Source organism: Fringilla coelebs, assembly GCF_963513975.1.
Source record: "Fringilla coelebs genome assembly, chromosome: 2".
NCBI lineage: Eukaryota > Metazoa > Chordata > Aves > Passeriformes > Fringillidae > Fringilla > Fringilla coelebs.
Genome location: NC_140029.1, coordinates 60,161,583 through 60,184,168, shown reverse-complemented (window position 1 = coordinate 60,184,168; position 22,586 = coordinate 60,161,583). Strand labels below are relative to the sequence as shown.

General features: G+C 38.1%; 1 protein-coding gene across 1 annotated transcript in view; it reads left to right on the top strand.

The window, feature by feature from the left end:
* Positions 1-22,586, top strand: part of VWA8 (von Willebrand factor A domain containing 8) — a 179,392-nt gene that overhangs the window by 152,676 nt on the left and 4,130 nt on the right. The window contains exons 38-44 of the mRNA XM_084226836.1: positions 2,431-2,539; positions 3,289-3,445; positions 6,041-6,149; positions 10,804-10,929; positions 12,719-12,877; positions 20,648-20,746; positions 21,939-22,177. Coding sequence (XP_084082962.1) covers positions 2,431-2,539; positions 3,289-3,445; positions 6,041-6,149; positions 10,804-10,929; positions 12,719-12,877; positions 20,648-20,746; positions 21,939-22,177 — 998 coding nt within the window. The remainder of the gene's footprint in view (positions 1-2,430; positions 2,540-3,288; positions 3,446-6,040; positions 6,150-10,803; positions 10,930-12,718; positions 12,878-20,647; positions 20,747-21,938; positions 22,178-22,586) is intronic.

Genomic DNA, 22,586 nt, shown 5'->3' with positions numbered 1-22,586 from the left:
TACAGATATTTGGTAGTCTAACTTCTAGTTCAGAGGTGCTTTCAGAGTAGAGACAATTTGTTGGCTGTAAAATTACCCTGAAAATTGTAAAATTACCTTCCATAGATATGGGAATGGGAAGGGGGAAAGTCTGACAAGTCAGTAAGGGAATTATCTAAGAGCTCACAGAAAAACCAGGGAAGTATATCCAGAAGATTCTCTTCAGAGGATTCTACAGTGTGCTAATATAATGCAGTTTCTAAGAATACAGTAAATTTGAAAAATAATTACCCCAGCAAACCAGTGCTAATAAAAATTGGTTGCTAAAGTATTCAGAGTTAGCAAAATTCTACCACCTTTTGTCTGCATAGGTGATGCTTCAAAGAAAAGTAGATGAAACTGCTGCAATTCACTGGCATGACATTTACACATCTGCTGGGGGTGTTCCATTCCAGTATAATTGGATTTTCAATTATTTTATCCATTCAGCTCTTAACTATACATAAAAAGAAAAAAGCAAACAACTCACATCCTGAAGCTATGATAGATTGTAGCTCTTGTTTCTTTTCTTCTTTCTCAACAAATTTTTTTCAAAGTTTTAGCAGAAATTAAATGTTGGATGTTTGGTGATGTTTCAAGAAGAGAAAGCAAAAAATCATTATAAGACTGAAGATTTTCTATTAACCACGTGCCATTTCAAAGTTACAAATACCCACTTGAATCAGATTTAATCAGATCAATATTGTTGTAAAATAAGTTTATACTAGAAACTTTTCTAGTGCATGTGTACTAGAACCACTATTTGTGAACAACTTAGGCTTGAGAAAGATATGTGAGCACCAAAGCTCTTTTGTCTACAGACCTTTTCACTGAAGATATAAACAATGCATGTATTTCAAAATGTTTAGTGGAATTTTTCAGTGGAAAAACTTGACAAAAATAGAATATGACATTTGCCTCACTGGTTATAGTTATGTTTGTTTCATAGCGCTTTCTTTTGAAGAAGAAGTATTTTTCTATTAAAAATACATAAGCATGAACATGTAAAATTTTTGCCTAATTTCATGTTTCTCATTATAGAATATTTTGTTTCATGAGGCTGAAACTATCATTTTGGGTTTATAATTTTGTTTTAAATTAAATCCAGCAATTTTTGTTAACCAGTGTTTTTGATAGTTTTTTAATCTACCAGTTATGCAAAAAAAGAATGGTTTATTTTAGAGAAAATCTCTTAAACCAAAAAAAGTATATAAGCCTAAGGGTAGCATGCTGTTGTGGTTACATGTTTCTCCCTATACAAATGTTAAATGGATGTCATTTAGCAGATTAGATCTTGATTTTACACTAATGACATGGTTCACAGAGGATGTATTGTACCTCTTTGAATTGATGTAAATTCTGTAAAGGGAAAGAAAATGATGTTTTGAATAGCTGCCAGGATAGTGTTGTTAGAGCACATGTTTTCAGTTCAAAAACTTGTGGAATTCATGTCAGCATGAAGTTGAGTCTGCAAGACAGTGAATTCACTGCTCTACAGTGAAAACCCTGATAATGCCAGTGAACTTCTGAGAAGGCAATAAATCATAGTTTTTGGGACATCTAAATTCACTGGAGAATTAAATGTATTATGGTAGATAAGAAGAAAGTTAATTTTAAGTGGTTAGAGACATTAATTTTCTATCTCAGTCACTGGGTTGCATTAAAAAAAAAATCGAGTGGCACTAAATTACAGATTAGTAAGGGGCGGTTCACACCCAATTCACTGATTTACTACACGACTCAGAGCTCATAACGGGAAGGAGTATTTTTGCCTTCAGTCACCCACTTAAGTCCAGCCCCAACCTCAAGTGACTCAGCCCTGACCATCTGGCAGCTGTTGGGCGTTCAGCTGTGCCGTGAGTCAGATAACAGGTCTGGAAAACCCAGCATGGCAGAACTTCTGGGGTCCAGGCAGCAGTGTGGAGGATTCCACAAGCCTGTCATTTGAACTGGCCATTTGCTGACCAGTCTCATCTCTTTAGTCACTGTTCATGAAAGGAACATCAATCTACTCATCCACAGGGAATGTGGGGCTGCAGTTGGGTGCACATGAGATGTGTAAATGGATGTGCACTGCTGTGGATATACAATACTCTAGGAAGTGTTTGAACTGCAGGTGATTCTGTCTACAGGGGGATTTTAAGTTATGTTGGGCAGTTGTCAGGAAGCAATTTCTGGTGTGGATATGAACAGAATGCAGAGGGGCTCAGATGTGGCAGTAGCCTTAGCTCCGGTGTGACTCTAATGTGCCACTCAGGAGCCCTGTTTTACTCTGCTCTGTTCTAAGGTGGAATGTTGCATTTGTTGGACTAATGCTGGTCCTACAGCTGCTCAGCACACCTAGTAGTTATTATAAGGTTGTTAGGGTGTTTTCTTTACTATAAGAGATATTTACATCTTTCTCTTTTACAGATAACCGTTGAGAGGAAAAGTGATTTGGATGTCAGCTCCCCCAAACATGGAAAAGTGGATCCAGCCAACATGCCACATGTTGGTGGAAATATGTGGGCTGGTGGAACAGGTTTCTCTTTGTTTTTGTTTGTTTGTTTTAATTCATCATTGACAAATGTCTAAGGGAGATGCTGTGTCAGTTAAAAATGGTTTTATACAAAGCTGTCCTCTGCTTAGATCTATTTTACCCAATACAGGGTTGCTTTATTGCCAGTAAAAGAAAAGAAGGATTTGCAATGTCTAACTTAAACTGTATGTAGCAGGTCTCTTCTTCAATTAAATTTTTTTTGTTTGCTTTTACTGGCCATACAGAGAACAAGAAGCTTGCAGCCTCAGAAACTGGGCTGAGACATTCTCTTAGATGTCCCTGTAGCTGCAAAAATTTAGATAGTGTAGGCAAGAGGTACACAGAAGAGGCAAAGTACCTCCTAATTCTAATAGGTCATGATAGTGACCACAAGATAATGTGATTTGGAAGCAGTGTAAACCAACAAATTCTAGGGAAAAGACAGAGTCTGAGACCAGGAGCACTGAAGAGATGTTCAAGATTTATATGTTCTATGGTCCCCTTTGTACAGTGTGGAAACCATTATGAATCAAGTCTCAAGGAGCTATAAACACAAGTATTCTATGGGAGTTCTTGTTTACCATGATTGCTGTTGGGTTTTGAAAACCTTTGGCAATAAATATTTCAGCTGGGGATTGTTAACAACATTTTTGGAACATGTGTAGATGACAATGGACGCTTTAAAGAAAATTTGTTCTTATTTTTTTATCAAGTGTGTATTCATAATTGTTTTTTTATCTCAACCATCTTAGGTGGAAGAGACACTGCTGGGTTAGGTGGCAAAGGCGGGCCGTATCGACTGGACGCTGGTCACACGGTTTACCAAGTGTCCCAAGTTGAAAAGGATGCTGTTCCTGAGGAAGTGAAGAGAGCTGCTCGAGAGATGGCTGAAAAGGCCTTTAGACAGAGGTAATGTGAAAGTCTTTCTTTGCTTTTCTGTTTTCCAGAAGCTGAAAAGAATTTTCTTTCTGAACTGTATTTATCAGCTCCCTTACCTTGTTCATTATCACTTAACAGAGATTACCAGCACATGTTTTTTAGCTGTTCTGGACAAGATGTATGGAATGTTTTACTGAATTAAGCCACAATGTTAAAATGACTGTGTGATTTGGTAGAATAAAATATAGGTAGATGGAGAAGGAGATGGAGGTAAATATTTATCTTTTTTAAAAGAAATAGCTTATATGAAAATTTCTTTGAATTATGATGAATCCAGATTGTATGTTGTTATAAATTAATCGCTTAATAATTGTCTTTCAAAATGGACCTCTTCAAGCAAATTGCTTCTGCTTGAAAGCTCTGTAGCCAGATGGTTAGAGCATGGTGCTAATGATATTGGGGGTTTGATCCCTGTATGGGCCATTCACTTAAGAATTGGGCTTGATCATCCTTGTGGGTCACTTCCACCTCAGAATATTCTGTGATTCTGTAATTTGAACTATTAAGCTTCAGCAGCTAATTAACACAAACAGCAGGTCTTCTCAGCATGAGTGTGATGTGTGATTACTGATCAACTCTTTCCCAGAATGTGCACAGAGATTCAGATTTCTTCTATCAACTGAACTCTCAAGTCAATCTCTGGTATTTTGTATTAAAAAAAGCATCCCACCTCTTCAAAATTGCTTCTGAGCTACTTCATAATGGAAACTATAGATATGTATGGTCTTGGATGCTGTACATCTGTCCGTGCATATGTCCACCTGGCATGCTTTGATGAGTTTCTACTGCCTGTGTGGTGATTTACTAAAATAGAGAAAAGGGGAAATTCCTGGCTACTGCTACATGCTGTGGGAACAGTACAGCTATGCCCTGTAAAATCTGGGTATCTGTTCATGAGGTAACAATTCCTGTCCTGCAAAACCCAAGTGGGCTGGCATGTACCAGCTGCACATGTAGCCTATTATGAAACCACATTTGACTTGGATCATTATTCTGTATCACTTGTATAGTTGTGGAAACTAACAGATAAAAATAGGGAGGTTGGAGTCCCCAGGCTGACAGAAAAAAAAGAAAAAGGAAACTGCAGATTTCACTGCTTTGTTTATACAGGATTATCTGGAGAGGAGAAATTTCATATAAAAGTTATTGATGCTTTCCTGGCTAGATAGTATTTCTAGTGGTAAATATTTTAAATTGCCCTATTTGGCAAAAATGAAATTAACAACTATTCTGGAATAGATTCAGTGGTTTTCATTATACTTTTCTGAACTATCTTTCACTTTGGATTTATGTGGAGTGCAAAAAAGTAAAATGGCATGTGAGGTTCTTTTTGTTTCTTTTATAGATCTGAAGATACTGAACTCAGTTGGCAGGATTCATGAAATTAAATGTGCAGCACTGAAAGTTACTTTTTCCTGCCTCTAATGAATAAGAGCTGGCTATAGTGACTATGTGTATGCAAAACTTCAAATAGAAAAAGACATCATGATAGGGACAACAAAGATTTGATGTTTGATTTTGATATTATCTCCAAAGGGTTGGTCTAAACAGCAGGTATACTTCATGATCCAGGCAATTGACTTGTGATAGGGTTATAAAAACTTGCCATTAGAAATAAAATTAGCCTATACATACTTTACTATCCATTTATAGTTCAGTAAAAAAGCACTGTATTTTTTTAAACAGTGTGAGTGAGATTTTGCTGTTATGAAGTGCTTGTTTGAAATAGGCCAATATATTTCAGCTCAGGTCTGACCCCAGCCACATGCTGGGGGTGGGGTGGGCAGGTACATGGCTGCTGCCTCTCTGAGTGATGTTGGGTCTCAGCAAATACTGAACGGTGAGCACTCCCAGCACATCTGCCTGTTCTGCTAAGCTATGCTGTTCAAAAGGTGGTACAGGATTTGAAAAGGACACATCTTTGCTTATAAAGAAAGCATGTATCTGTTTTCATGGTGCAGGTGTGCTCTCTGTTACAGGCCTCTGGACAGGATAGTGCATGACTCATTTTCTATGGGGAGAGCACGTTTTTGTTAATGTTCATTTAAAACATCTTTGTTTCAAGGTTTCTTCATTTAATGAAGCACAAAGTAATTGAAACAGTTACTATTTTCAAGTCTTCAAGGACAGATTTTATAGTATTTTACTTAACCTTTGTGTTTAAGCAGGAATCAGCATATGTTTAAAATACTCCGACAGTGAAGTAATGAACTTGTGATCCTTTTATGTACAGATAGCAACACCTGAGCCAACAAAACCTTTCAAATTTGATCACATTTTTCAGAACCTCTGATTTACTTCTCAAACTTTAAAGCATATTAGGAGAGACTCATATATTAGTAACTTCAATAAGTTTTAATGTGATAGTCCCTGTAGACATTAGTGAACATCTGCCTTATCAAAAATTCACAAGAACAGCTGCTGCTTCTCTGATTCGTCTCTTCCATGTGCTTGTTGCAGTCTAAATTTCCCTGTTACCAAGTAAATAAACTTTGAGTTTATGTTAGTAAATGGAAGATATGCATGTTTCCTAAACTGTTCTTAACTCCCTGTTCTTTCCTTTAGATTGAAAGAGATTCAGATGAGTGAATATGATGCATCAACTTACGAAAGGTTCTCTGGAGCAGTGCGACATCAAGTTCAGTCACTCCGCATCATCTTGGACAATCTGCAGGTAATCTTAGATTCTCTGATAAAGGAACACAGGGAGGTCATTACATTAGCCCCAAATCCTCTCCTGCTAATATCCTGTTAACATCTGGTAGTGATACTTTTGTAGGCTAAAACCAAGTTCGGGTTATAATCAGTTAGGGAAAACAGTTTCATATTACTGTTTTAAAAGGCAGCCTACTTGTGAATCCCAGTGCTCATCTCTACATGTTCCATTATTCCCATTCCACACCTTAAATAGATTACTTACTCAGGAGCACAGTTTTGTGACAGAAAATACCACTACACATTATGAAAAGAATTTGTGAAGGTGAGTAGAGCCCAGTCTTTGTCTTTACCTCCAGTCCAACTGTATTTTTTAGCCGTGAAGTGCAAATGCTACAGATGTTAAAAGAGACACCCACTCCAGGTAGGAGCTTTACTATATATGCAGCTGAAAACATGGATTTTTTGGGGGGTTTTTTAACTCTTTGTAATAGAAATAGGTATAGCCCAAATCTCCTAAGTGGAAAGTCACTAAAACCACCAGTTTGCCTTTCATCTGGTAACTGGCATGGTGGTTTTTCTGGGTTTTTTAATACTAATGTTCATATACAGGGTAATTAAAATTATAAGTGCATTGTTTCTAGGAGGCATCTGCTAATCTTCAGTGAAAATTAAAGGAAAAGTGATTTGCTCCTTATAAGACATATTTGATTATAGATATTTCTGTTGAGGGCTACTAACCACTAGTGTATATATACCTTAGTTTATTAGTCACTGTGCTGTATCTTAAGCAATAAAACTGAAATTCAGAAAGAAATCACTCTGTATGATAAACAGCCTCCTCCTGGCCAAAGAAATCCAATGCCCTGGTATTGCAAGTAAGAAGGGTTATATTTCTTTGCCTTATTTTTACCTTTAAACCTTTGTAGCTACGACAGCATTACTATAATCACTATATGCACAAAGAACCATTAGCCAGTTTTATTATGAATGTACCAATTCAGAGTACTCCTCCTGTGATGAACATTTAAGTTTGGCATAATTAGGTGATTCATGCACTTAATATGTGTTTCAGTTCAGGACACAGACTTTTGGCTTATAAAAACAGGTCTCTGTTGAAAAAAATTGAATGTAAATCTCAATTTTGTCGACAACTTTTATATCTAAGTGGGTTTTTAGCACACATGCTATTGGAAGCACACTCTGGGTATGAAGTCAATAAGTGAATCTTCAGTTTGAAGCATTTTTTTGAGTCTGTCTTTTCTGTCCCTTGGAGTCAAAATTCTTACCTTCAGAGATCATGTTAATCATAATAAAAAATAACATATTTTAATATAAGGAGGCATATCCTCTTGCTTTTTTCAAAAAGGTCATTTTAATATCAAGGCAAAGTGTTATAAGCTGCAGTGTTTAATGAGACTTTGCTGACTTCCTGCCAAAACCTGTAACAGCTAACCACAAAGTTAGGAAATGTAAGTTGTGATGAGTAAAACAAATTATTGATTTTGAAAAAGCTAGGCAAAGAATAAGAGCAATAGTGAAAGAAAATTTTTAACTTTATAAAATTTATATAGATTTTGGTAAGGATTTTATTAGAAGATGAACTAGGAAAATGAAGATAAATTATAATAGGAGTTAATTAGTTGCAAAATGCCTTTTGTTAATAAGGAAGCTGAATACAAACACATTTCATGTGATGTTTTTGAGAGGGAAAAAAAGTTGTTTGAATTCTTCAGCGTGGTAATTCATCCGGCCCTCACGAAGAGCTGTGCATCTGTCTCCCATTACTTTCTGTATAGTCCTGGGTACACCCTGAGTTCTGAGCTAGAACAGTTTTCTTTCTGTTGTCAGTCAGTCATTCCTCATATCTCAAATAAAAAACCAATGGCAGAGTTCATTGCAGTAAAATTTGCAACTCAGATTGTCTATGTGTTTTTAACTTTGTGAGAATCCCAAATTACCATCTCAGTATAGAACATGCTTGGCTTTTGAAAAATGTTTGAGTTTGATTTGTTTCAAGCTGTGTTCACATAATCAAAATATGTCACCCATGTTCATTTAACCTGGATTTTCCCTTTAATATATGCCTTTTTATTGTTATTTTTGTGGGTTTTTAAAAAATATATTAATTTGATTAAATTTTACCTCCCTAGAATCAAGAGCCTGGGATATGGTTCCAGCTGTCTATGACTTGCCAAAAGTTAGTAGCTGCAGAAAGAAATTTTTGGAATAGGCAGATCCTTCAAAGTGATACATAAACATAGTCTGAGAATGTAATTTCATTGTTCATTTTGCTTTTTATAACTTGCTGATCTCTGTCAGCTCTTTGAACAACATTATCAAAACATAATGAGTTTTTGTTTATCTTCTGTAGAAGTAGCCAAGCCAGAAGTCCAGGAAATCCTGTCACTGATGGGCTCTTCTCTCCCCTGAAGCTTGTCTGTCTGAACTCCAAATTCAAAAGGTTATGGTCAGTCAGTCACTCAGAAAGACCTTCTTTAATGTGAGGTGACTTGCTTTCCAGAAAGTACTTCTCTCATTATTGATGATTGCAGAGAGAACTAGGGGCAGCTGTCCCTGTAGCTTCTGATCATCATTTAGGCCCCTGCATTTAAACTGGGCAATCCTGAGCCTGAGTTACTGAGCTTGCTGGGCAGGGTCTGGTCATTGCAGCAAGAGTAAAACAGTAGCAGTCCTATAATAAGTATGGCTGGGAAAGCTGGAAATATGAAAAACCCTGTGCCCTGTCAGTAGTATTTTCATGATTTCAGCAGCTAAGGGAGCATTTGTGTAATGTTTTCCCAGAAACAAATGCAGACCAGAACTGGCTGTGTTTAATACATCCTCTACCTTTACAAGCTACATATTTAGATGTGATAACTTCACATACACAACTTTTTCTCTGCCATTTACAGACAAAGGCGTGTATATATATTATCAAAACAAGGTGCGTATCTATATTAGTGATGGTTTTCTCTTAAAATTGTAAATGCTTTTAAACCAAAGGGGTTTTTTGGTGGGACATGTAGAGGTCACTGGAAATTCACGAGTGAATGTTAAGCAACTCTGAAGGCAACAAAGGGATAAGTGATTCTATGGAAGAAGGGATTTAACTTTCATCCCAGGCATATTTAATGATAGTAGAAATTCCTAGTTGGCGGTACAAACAAATTCATGGGTGCCCCATTTCCAAAGTGGCTTAAAGCTCAGTTGACTGCAGCACCATGGAAATATATCAGAAAACACAATTGGCTGAATTCACCTCAAAAATATTTTCAATTTTCCCTTCTGTGATTTACTAAAAGGCTGAGGTTTCTATGTTTTCTGGGCAACATTGTTTTTCCTTCCGATCAGGAAGCATCTGTAAAGCTTTTGATTTTGTTAATCAAAACATTTTTCTGTGGCTTTATAGTCTTTCTGCCCATTTATTTTCATGGGCAAGTAGTCCATTAACCTTGAGTAATTATAGGCAGTAGTCTGAAGTCCAGAACTCCTTCTCTACACACTGAAACAAAACCTCATACATTTAGTCCAAAGCAAAATCAAAGATTCTCTGAACCTGAAAAAGTCATTACCTGCCTGTACAGAACTATAAAGATTCATCCTTTCAAATCCCAGGCCTGCAGTTTACTGAGGATTTGTAATGTAAGACTTCCTGCTCATCAGAGAAGAATTGATTTTCATTCCTGAAAGTCAATGTTTAAGGCAGTTTGAGTCCTGTTGGATATTCAATTTTCCTCCAGTTGCTAGCCAGCAATTTGCTGAGATGGCAAAAACATTATATGTAGACAAATTCAAAATTGTCTTTCCTTGTTGGACTTATTACTAGGATGAGCAATTTTAACATAAAGATTTAAACAAATTAAATAAGCCATAAACCCCATATATACAGACTTTGCTGTCTTTTATGTATTATGAACCTATTCTGCCTTATGTATCATGAAGCTAACCTTTGAAAACATGCTTAAATATGTTGTTTATATTATTATAACACTTGAGTCTTCAATCTTAACTGCATGCTCTGTGTGCAGGAGTTCCATGAATGTTTGAGTTCATGGATTGTAATGTATTTTCATCAAGTCAGGCTGTAGATAACCAATGTCCTTTCAACTAAAACAAAAGAAGTGCTTATTGGACTGTCTCTTGAGTATCACAATTTTAAAAGTAGGTGTTTTTGAATATGTAATTAGTTTATTAATTAAATACTGTTAATACTGTTTTAAAATCAACTATTTACCATTGCCTAAAGTGGATAAAATGGATATTGTTTCGTTTTTTAAGTCACCCAGTGACTTTTTCTTGTTCTGTGTGGATTGAAAACACATAACAAATGGTCAGGTTGTGTGTCCCTTCAATTGTATGTGTGACTGAACAGGCCTTCCACACACATTTTCAGCATATTTGCAAGGGGAAGGGTTAACATTTTTGCAATTCCCAGTTATACCTCCCATAAATGAAACTACTGAAAAAAGACCAAGTTACAGAGGGAACATGTTATTTGTCAGTGTTGATTTTTCTTTCAGAGAAGACCGGGACAGCTGCGAACACGTGTTTGGATTTCTTTGACTTACGCCAAAACTATCACATCATTACAAAGAAATTAATGTGTCTGTCATGTGCAGCAGGCCTTCCATTGTCTGACACACACTCACATCACATCTTTTCTGTTGTAGGCCAAGGGTAAAGAAAGACAGTGGCTGAGACACCAAGCTGTAGGAGAGCTGGATGATGCCAAAATAATTGATGGGCTGACAGGAGAAAAAGCCATATATAAACGACGTGGAGAACTTGAGCCACAAGTAAGTATCCAACAAGAACCAGGGAAAGGTGGAGAAGGGTGTAACCAGTTTGCTGATTTCAGTGCATCTCTTTGGAGTTTGAGTAGGTTATGTGGATGAGAAACTCAGAAAAATATCTCTGGCTTGGGATGTCCCTGGAACAGGGGCAACCACTGATGGAAAATGTTCTGTACCTCTTCTTATAGTCTTGCACAAATATTTCCTGTTGGCCACTCTCAGAAAGAGGACACCAATCTAGACAGTGCTAAGTTTTGATCCAGTGCAACAGTTTTTTATGTTCTTATTTCATATTTTAATGATCAGAATGCAATTAGAAGAAACCATTTATTTTGTTTGCTTTTATAGAAAAAAGGAAAATATTTTCTCCCTAACTTAATTTTTGTTAACAAATGCTCTGATCCCCTTGGAAGTTCAAAAAAAGTGCTTTACAAATGTATTTTCCTTGTTCCATGGTATGAAAATAATTTCAACTTCCACAGACACTTGGATTTACAAGAGTAAAAATTTTGATAGAAAAAAAAAGTGTGAGTAAAAGCCATTAAGATGTGATAAAGTTGACCGTCCTATGGCCCAATTCAGCCATTCCTTAGAAGGCTTTACAGTTAGACCTGTGAGTCAGCAACAGAGAAACCACTTGAATCAGACCAAGGAAACCTGGCCAAAACTAGTGGAGCTATTCCATAGTACTTAACAGTAATAATGACAGATTGCAATTTCTAAGTACACTAAGTTGGTCTTTTTAAATGGCTGAGCACAGCATCTTTTTGCATGTCAGCTACCCACATGTGATAAATCCCTGGTATTATTTTCTATGCTATTTGGTCCTTAGGTGGCTTTGAAGGATTTATGGAATTTGCCGCTGCTTGTGTGAAATATCAGTAAGGGAAAAGTGACTGAATCATCAATTCTCATTTTTTCAAAATGTGTTTACTCAATGTGACAGTTTTAAGGCTTTGTAAAAATAATTCAATTAGGAAAAAAAATGTATGATTTAATGGGCCTTCTTTTGTTTCTGGGAGGGCAAGGATGCCACAGTCTATCAAAAAAGTAAAGTACAGAAATCCTTTACAGGTAAAAGGAACATTTTAGCTATTTGTTTATATTATGGCTGGGGTTTTTTTGTCAGGTCATCTTTAATAGCCTCATACTTGAATCCAGACACATCTCATTGCATGCTAAGTAAAACACCTCCCTTGAATGTACTGGGCCAAAAATTGTTAGAACAGATGGAATTTGTTTTCAGAAAAAAAAAAAGGTTTCAGCATTAGAATGAAGATGGAACTAGTAGTTAATCAGAACAAGATTTCAAACATTTTTGGAATGTTATTAACCTCAGCAGACAAGTTTTTACAGTCATATACAGTCACTGTTAGTACTGCATGCCAAGGAAAAGCATTTCCATTATGAAATGGCAGAAAAGAGCAGATAGAGCTCTTTCTGCCAAATTTAAGAGTTTCTTTACTGAAATAAAATGTTAACAAAACTGAAACAGAAAAAGTTTTTTCCTGACAAGCATGTGTGGAATGTTTTGAGGTATTTTGTTTCCAGTCATTGAAGGTGAGAGGAAGCAATGAGCTATCTGTCAAATAACTGGTTTGAAATAGAAAAATGTTTGGGTTTTTTGTTCTTGAAAAAAAAAACCTACAGCAGCAAAACCAAACAATGTTTACTGGATAAAATTTTCTTGATTTGCAAAGTGCATTGGGTTTCCTTTTGGAATATTTTATTTTTACTGATGTTTAGCTTTCCCATTTCTCGTGGGTTGAGTTCTGTTGTGTTTCCCTGGCAGCCGGGGAGCCCCCAGCAGAAGCCCAAGCGCCTGCGCCTGGTGGTGGATGTTTCCGGCAGCATGTACCGCTTCAACAGCATGGATGGGCGCCTGGAGCGCTCCATGGAGGCCATCTGCATGGTCATGGAAGCTTTTGAGAATTATGAGCACAAATTCAAGGTAATTGCAGCTGGGCTGGGAGCTCTGGGGTTATTGCACAGCCTGTGTGCAGCACTGGAAAAAGTGTTTCAGCAGTCAGTCTAGCCAAAGAATATTATTCATTCCCACAAGGAAATAAAGACATTAATCTATTTCTAACAACCTGAAAAATAATACTATTGAGAGGGTAAGAAGCATTACACATTTCAGCAGGGGAGTATTCAATCTAAGACTTTGATTTAGTGAGATTTGCTGGGGTTTTTTTCGGGTTTTATCTGTTTCTTTGAGAAGAAACACTTAAGCCTACAAAACACAAGTAAATATGAGCTTCAGGACATGCAGATACCATGTCCTTCCGTCCGCCCAGAGTGCACACAGCAGTACTTGGTCATGGGAAGAGACCAGATTTCTTTGTCCCTTCTCTCTTCTAGTTAATTGAAAGCACAAAATAATTTCTTGTACTGAAACACACTAGATTCCAATTGTTATTTAATTGTAGCCTGCAAATGAAATGTAAATGAATATAATGCTCTTTTTGTCTCAGTAAGCCTAAACAAGGCCTAGGCCATGTTTCTTTAGCCATAAAGAAGATAGGAATGGCAGTCTCCAGTTAATTCTGGACATACACTGTGTTTAATGGAAGAATAGAAATGTCCACTGCCTTTACTGAAGAGCAAATCAAACATAAGAATTAAAATATATCTAAACAAAACATAAAATCTCTTAAAGAAAGTTAATAGAAACTTAGTCCAGATCAATTCAGTCAGGTCTGCTTCACCTTGTTCCTTCAACAACATGATTCTACGGGTTTCTGTTCTTCCATTGAATCTCATGTACAAAATCAGGCATGTGCTTTTTGAATGTCTTCTAAAGCCTAATTATGCACACTTCTATTTTTCAAGAGAAAAGTCTATAAGAGGAGACAGGCATTATGTTTTTTCCTAAGAAAACAGGAAAGAAAAAGGCCTGTGCTACCATCTTCTTTGGCAGTAATGTTTTCTTGCCCTTAAACTTTATTAAATGGAGCATGTTGCTCCATTTAATTTCAAACAAATTTGAAACTATGGTTTTGCTCCTGAAGTCTCTACATTCCTGAAAAATAATGAAAATAGGCTGGGTAGAGAGTGATGCTGTGTAATCCAGTTGGAGGAAAATGCTGAAAACATTAACTTCTGCCTCAGCCCAGAGAAACCACGTAGGAACTAAAACGTAATTTAAAAAATAATTGGAAATCAGGGGTTTATTGGTTCTGCTGTTCATGTAGCTCCTGCTTACTGATAATAGAAAAGTTAAGGACAAATATTTACAGTGACAGTGCAATTATGCAGAATGATTTGTGTAACTTAGTAAATCAGGCATATCTGAGCAATACAGATTCTGCAAAATGCAGAATCATCCATACAGAAAAGTAGTGGGCCCAAGGATAAATATCATATAATGTGGTGTAGTCAACATGGTTTTGTAAAAGGAAGTAAGGTATCTATGTGTGTGACACGCAGGGTTGGTTGGTTGGTTGGTTGGTTGGTTGGTTGGTTGGTTGGTTGGTTGGTTGAGTCTCCTTAGCCAAAAGCAATTGAGCAAGTCTTTTCCAGAGGCTTTTGGGGATAAAAGAGAAATCCCTTAGATAAACAAAATACTGCTAAAAGTACAAGAAACATCCTAAGTGGTGTTTTTTTAGTGGGTCAGTGGTGGAGTTGTGGTGGGATCTGTGCCAGAGTCCATGCTGTTCTGTTGTTCTGTATATACATCACTGATCTGTATATACATGACTGATCTGAAAAGGTGACAAAAGTTGCTAATTATTTGAATTTATTTGAGAAAGTAACAAGGGAAATCCAGCTATAAGAAGTTGGATAAGGACCTAGCCATAAATGGTGACTAGGAAGTAAAATGGTGGGTGATGTTTAGTGATTTTCAATGTAAAGTACTGCAGGTGGAAGAAAATAATTTTGATCTTAAGTACACAGTGAGAAAGTCTCAGCTTTCTGTTAGTCCTCACTCCCAGCTATAGACTGGTGCCCAACAAAGATGTCTCGTAATTATGTTGTGTGGTTCTTTGAACACTCTGTCCCACCAGCTGTCAAAAAATGGAATATTCTAAACTATTCACAAAAGAAGAGAGGAAGAAGAAAGGAAATGCATGAGAATGTTTCTATAAACATCCATAGTACATTCACTTTAGGAATAATGTGTGCAATTTGGCTCTCCCATCTCACAAAAGTTCTTGTAGAGATGAAAAACAAAAGAGGGTAACAAAGATTGCAAAGGGTATGGAAGTGTTCCTGTACAAGGAATGGCTAAATAACTAAGCAAGTTACTTAGTAAGAACTGCTCAGTGTGGAAGAGATAAAAATCAAGAAACAGATGAAGTCTTGACTAAAATAGAAATGGTGACCAGGGAACAATTGTTCATTCTGCTCTTATTTTGAACAATAAATTATGTTACATTCACACAGCTGAGGAAAATGGCTTAGAAAGCGATAACACTGGAGAAGGATGGCAGATAACAATGGCAGATAACCATTTGTCCTTATTTCCAGTGCAGCCCTAAAGCTGAGACCCCAGAACCCTCAAGTGCATGCTAAAGGAACAAATGACATGGAGAACTTGACATGCAGCCAGAACACTGTGGAGAATTAGTTAAGATCACTACAAACTCACTTCAGTTTTATGATTTAAAATCTATGGGTCAGCCTTCAGAGAGCAGGAGAGGCAATGATTTTTTTCAAAATATCAGTGACTCTGTTCTGTTCAACTCTTGACACTTTGCATGATGCTGCTGATTTTTCTCAGGACAAAGCTGAAGGTTTGGTATGTCTGCAAAAGTAGCATACATTTCTCATATCTAAGAGAGGAACCATTGGAAAAAGAACACGCAACTCTGTAGTGTTCAGTTAAAAATCTGTAGTTGATCACGTCTTTCTTTCTTCCTTTTCCTTATTCTCTTCTTCCCTGGTTTTATAAAAATAGACTTTTTTGGCCTTCAGATATGCCTGCTCTTATCTGTTCGTGTTGTAGCCCCATCTGCACAGCTCACAACAACATATGCTGCAAATTTGAGGGTTATCTTGTAAAACATGTGTTGAACCAAAGGGATCATCTAACTTGTTAAGCAAAGGGGATTTGCATAATAAAGTTCTCTTCAGCTATTTGACTGCAATGCAGACTTTGGAAAGCAATTCCTGGCTTTTGCTCAGGATGACCTTTCTGATGGTGCTTGGTTTACTTCTATGCTACATACAGTTTTGAATTAATCAGATGGGCTTTTCCTTGGCTGTTTTATCCTACCCAGCTGAGGTTTCCCCATGGGTGTACCCCTAGGTATCAAGGATGATGTTGATTGTCTGATGATCTTAACAGCACTGAGTGAAGGTAGAAAATAGTTTCTTCTTGCCTTCTTATACAGAAGAGCTGAGTGTTGGGTATGTGACTGCACCAAGCAGGTAATGAAGTTACCATTTATAAAGTCAGACAAGTGCAGCAGGTATTTTTCAGCTTTTTATGCTCATGTGGGACATCCTCCCTACTTCCATTTCCCATAAGTGCAAATGAATCATTCCTTGTCAAGGGGAAAACAGGAGGCCCATCTTCTGAACATCCCATTTTAGGTGCCAGTTATTTGACAATGCACAGAAGGGCAGTTTGTTCTCTTTTTTATCTGAGGTAATGCTATGTCTGTCACAAACTGTATGTTTCTCTATCATCCCCAGTAACTGTGATTTGCACACATAATGGCAGATTGAGGAGGCATGTCCAGTAAATTATCCAACAGCAATTTTATGAAGCCTTAAAAGTAATGTGACTCAATATATAGCATATTATGTAACTGGTAGGAAAAGCCTGAATTGTTATTTATAGCTATATTAAAGGGATATTCAAGATTTTATATGCCTCTTCCAGCATTCTGTGTTTGTAAAATTTACTGTGGAGGCAGCATTGCTAGTTCAGGAAGAGATGGTCCACATGTTTGGCAGAATAGTTTGTTTTAAATAATAAACAAAAGGTTTAAAATAAATTCAGAAAAATAGACTGTTCAGTGTTGTCCAAAGAAGAGATGAATTTATAAAGATCTAGCCCTCCAGCAGAGTCTAATTCACACTGCCTTTTACATTCAGCACACATCTTCTTTCAGCTTTTTAAATGCCTTCAGAAATGAAACCTTTTGGCATGGCAGCTGCAGAAGACAAAGTCCTCCATTTTACCCATTTTAGGCAGCAGCAACCATCCATTCAGTGCAAAATGTGGGAGTGGAACAGAGATTGTTTTAACCTTTTCCTACGGAAAGAAACCAACAAAATGATGCTATTTTGAGATGCATGTTTACATGTTGTGTACCCTGAATAGAGCAGTCCTTGTCTCAGTGTACCTGAGGCTATTGGCAAACAAGCTCTGGTGTACCACAATAATATATTATTTCAATTAAGCTGCACTATTGCTAATGTATTTTGCTGCTGGATTTGTCCTGAGAGCCTTTGCTTGCAATTTTGTAAAAGAAAACCAAAGTCAGTTTCAAGTAAGATTGTATCACAGCTTGTGATGCAAGCTTTTCTCTCACTTGTAACTCCATCCACATAAATCCTCCTTAGGGAATTTATGGGGGAAAAGCATTAGATTGGATCCCTGCTTTTCAAAGGTCCTTCTTCTGTGTTCGTCTTTAGCTACTGCAAAGGCAGGAAACTGGTTTTGACAGAGTCTGCATGTGCCTGCATGTGTTGGGGTTCCCAGTCGACCAAGACTGAGGAGCTGTCTGTGCCTTTTCTTTACAATGTGTGCAGCAAGGTAACATGAAATCACTAAGGGTTCATTTACTAGAACACAGATCAGGAGGAGGTAATAATTTCCTGCAGGAGAGATTTTAATTCTTTGCCATTTCAGAGTGAGCTTCTTTGCTCCAGTTTTGATCCTCTCCCAGACTCTGTTTTCCTAAATTATGACAGATTCCATACATTCCCCTGGGCAAACACCTCTCTTCTGTCACCTCTAGAACTTTGCTGTGAGCCTCCCCCCTCCCAGGGAGAGCATCCCAGCCTGCAGTCTCACATTGATTTAAGTCAGTCCAAGTCAGTGCAGCTACATTGCCTTGCTATGAACTCATCCAGCCTCACAGTTTGGGGAGCTGAGCTTCCCAAAACCAAGCTCACACTCATTAGATTTTTGCTACTCCTGGTCCTTAACTTGGCTTCCAGCGAGAGCAGAGGACCATGAGGGCTGTTGACCACAACTCCTCTTTTCCCCAGCGCAGCAGGGTCTCACTCTGTTGTTCAGGAGGCCCTACTTGACCCAGAATGCAGCAGTCAGGATGAATCAAATTGCCACTTCTTCCCTGCTGCCTCACCAAACGTTCTTAAATCACAAATAGCATCGTAAGCTGTCAGCAAAGAGACAAGGAAACTGATAACATCTGCTCAAGATAAGCACACGTATCGTATCGGGTGCATGCATGGGCACATACAAAGAATAACACGCAGCTCTCTGAGCAGGGAGCAGACAGGACATGATGTTCCCAGGTGGATGCCTTTCCATGCCTGCAATAGTTTGTTCAGATCATTTCAGCCTCGCCTTGCCTGTAACCAGGTTGTCTGTTCCCGCCTTGTGCAAGAATGTGGAGGGGGCCCTGCTGTAGGGTCAAGATCTAGTGTTTCATCAGGAGACACAGCAATTCCCCTTACACAGGCTGTCACACTGAGTTTAAACTCAGACTGTTTGAGATGAAAGCTTGGTCTCTTACTGGGGTATGTCAAGAACCACAGTGATATTCCCAAACTGCAAAGTTTGGGCTGTTCCCATGAACTCAGTATGGCAGAGCTGACACAAGGACAGACAGTGGGAGGCATCCAGGAAGCCAGGAAGGAGCCCTCTACAAAGGGATCAGCCTTTTTGCACAGGAGAATGGCAGCATTTTGCTTTACATAGGTCGTTGATTTAAAAGTGACATCGAATGCAAAACTGCTCAGCAGAGAATGTGCATGGTTTCATAATTAAGAGCCTACCCTGAAGATGTGTGGGCATTTCTGACATTGCATAAGAACCACGAGCACTGTATAATTTCTGCTCCATTAAACCTCTGCTTTATTTAGTTCCTCTGATTTGAATAGTCTCTAATTTTCAAAACAAAACTCATGCACACATCCCTGTGTGGGGTTCAGATTTTATTAAACAGGATATATTCCTGTTTTATTTAGGAAGTATGCTGAATGTAACCCCAACATTACTCTCAACATTTGTATATTTTCATTTGCCATGTCTTCATATCCATCAAGAGAGAGTCTGAAGCATTATTAGTGATGAGAAATAGGTTTTGAAGAGAAAGCATGTGGCAGACAGAAAGCTTTACGTGAGGCTTGGTAGCGAATACTAGGCATGTAAGAGTTGAGGAGAGCAGAAATGGGAAAAGCCAACGGAGCAGAAAGAAATGGGATTGTGTGGGGACTAGATTATATAAAGATTTCCTAGGGGAAGGAAGTCTGGTTTACGTGGGGCTGTCATAAAATGGTCTGACCTTGGGTGAAATAACCTGCAGTATGTGGTACGTGTGCTCTTTAACAGAGTGAGGTGTCACCTTTAAAAGTGTTGTTCCAGCTGCTCTAGCTTTCTTTTGATACATTTTTAAGCAAATTAGTGATGTGGAAACAAAAAGAGCTTTGTCTGTAAAGACTGCCATTTCTCCTCTCTCTAGGACCTGACTTACACCAAATGAAGTGTCTTTCAATAGGAAAGAAAAGACAGGAAAACTATGAGGAATAGACCTGCCTTTTACCAAATGATTATGTGGGAATTAGGGATGGTGAACCCAGCAGGAGCCTCTAACAGTACTTGAAAAAAAGAAAGCAGAAAGGTAAAATACTGCATCAGGGCTCCTTGTCAAGTAAAGGCAGGTGTGCGCCAGCTAGGCAGGGGGGAATTCAGGCATGTTCATGCTGAGGAATTGCCAGCTCAGGTCTCTCTGGGCTCAGATTCTGTACACTGTGCTCTCTTGCTTGGTGTAGGCAACTCTTAAATCCATTTTTGTCCTGCTCATGAATTCTCCCTGGGGTGACTGCCACATCCACAACACAAAGGGCAGGTCAGGACCTTGCCATAACTCAGCTTGTCTTGGTTTTCATGTAACAATGAAGCTCTCACATGAAACAGAGGCCTTCGAATATTGCATTATTTGTTCATCAGGATATTTGAACTATTGCAGTTCTATGTGTCAGTTTTGCAGCATCTCACAGGAGAATGATGTGCACACCATCTCCTTTGAAAACATACAGGGGCTCTTGGAATTCACTTCTCCACATACTTTCAGCAATGGCTTTGATCTGTTATGCACGAAAATAAGGAGTGTTGATTTTCAAGAAAGGGGATTTGTAATACTTTTTTTTTTCAGAGCAGAATGAGGTCACCAAAAAGATTCATCAAACATAGGAGCTACTCTCAAACAATGTGCTTCTTGTTTGTCAGACTCAAGAGGATGAAAATCGCTGCTTTAAAAGAAATACATGGACAATGTGAGAGGGCAAGGTCTTGATCTTACACATCACCACTCTGCAGTTGGTGGGATGATGTGAAAAACAAATCATGGAAATCAGGAACTGTTACTTAATTTCATTATTTAGCAACTCTTTCCTATGTTTTTGTGTCAGTGAGAAATTGCAAGTAGTTCCCTTAAACAGCTCATAAACAGAAACAGGGAACAGTACTTGGGGTCTTCTTTTGAAAATTGCAAATTACCTTTGATCTGTCTTATGTCATTGTGAGCCAAGGGCCATTTGTGACGAACAGGTGACTGATGATGTTTCTTTCTTGTAGTACGACATTGTTGGACATTCAGGAGATGGCTTCAACATCGCCTTGGTTGCGAGTGACAAAGTTCCCAAGAACAATAAGCAAAGATTAGAGATTCTTAAGGTAAGTGATGCTGGTAATTAAGGATTTTATGACTGCAAAAGTAAAATTGTAGGCAGGTCACAGAATACAAAACATGAGGATAGTAAAATAAAGACAAGAAAGCAAAAATCTGTGTATTTCCTTAAAATTTAAACAGAACCTTACAGAGACATGGCAGAAAACAAATTGTGCCAAAATAGTAGAAGCTGGGTATGCCTTATTCTGGACTTCTACGCCCTAAATGTGTCATTTTGACTTCCTGTCAAAGGATAGGGGAAGTTCCAGAGATTATATGGTGATATAGATAGCTCTGCCCAAATCATGTGATATTATTAGTGTACAAGTGACTCATTCAAAACTGTAGAGGGATCCCAGGTCAGTGATTTAGCGTGGTACCTTCAAGAAATAATGCATCACTTGCAATTCCCAATGCATTGGGATGCACATTGGGAAAATGTGTCAATGCTAAATTGGAAACATGTTAAATCACAATGGCAGAATGTATTCACTTAAAGTTTTCTATAGTAGGATGAAGAAAAATTAAGTATATTGTAGGATTTACGTGGTTGGCAGCTTGATAGGCTGGAAGCATGTATCTGAGCTTCCTTCAAAAACTATTTTTAAAATAGCTCCTTTGATTAGAAGAACTGGATTTAGTAACATCTAAAATTCCTGGCCTTCTACATAGGTAACAGCTTCATCTATGAATATGTTGTATTTGTTGTTTTGTAACAGCTCAAACAAAATGTTTTATCATTTTTAAATATGACTGACTGCCACTGTCAGGAATCAGATATTTGATAATGACTAAGACACTACTAGGATTTGGAAGTCCAGTGCAAATTATGCACATGCAGGAACTGTTCACAGCATTAGGAACCCGTTTTCATCTTAAAATACATAGGAATGTATCTACTCAAACTGCAGCTGACCAAAGTATTTCACCTTCCCTAAGGCCCAGTCTAATTAGATACCTGTGTGGGTTTTGGTTGTTTGACCAATCGTGTTTTTAAGAATTTTTGCCTGTCTTAAAATATGACATATTATGTACAGAAAGCTGCATCTTCTTTTCTATCTGGAGCCCTGTCTGCATTTCTGATGGATTCCCTAATACGGCAGTACTGAACATTTACTCCCTCCTGTGCTAGCTGAAATGAATGCTTGTTCCTAAAGTCATCTTATGTGTTTTCACCTGGTTATGCTGTGCACACAGACCATGCATGCCCACTCTCAGTTCTGCATGAGTGGAGACCATACCTTGGAAGGGACAGAGCATGCCATTCGGGAAATCGCCAAGGAGGAGGCAGACGAATATTTTGTTATCGTCCTAAGCGACGCAAATCTGGAGCGTTACGGAATTCCGCCAGCGAAGTTTGCGCAGGTCTTGACCACCAACACTCAAGTCAATGCTTTTGCCATATTTATAGGATCCTTGGGAGACCAGGCAGATAGGTAAGTGTTTGGTTTATGCCTAGTACTGTTTGCTTTCATTCAGCATAAATCTAAATTATGCTTTTATTGCAATGAGTTGCCCATACTTTGTTCTGCGCTGAGGTTTTGGTCATAGTATCATAAAATCATAGAATGGTTGGGTTGGAAGGGACCTTTAAATATCATCTGTTCCAACCCTCCTGCCATGAGCAGGGGCATCTTTCACAACTTTCCTGGATGACCTGTGCCAGTGCATCATCATTGTCATTGTAAAAATTTCTTCCATATCTCCAGTCTAAATCTACCCTCTTCCAGTTTAACACATTATCCTGTCATTACAGGCCCCAGTAAAAACTCTCTTTGTCCTTATGAGCCCCTTTTATTTATTGAAAGGCTGCAGTAAGGTCTCCCTGGACCTTCCTCTCCAGAC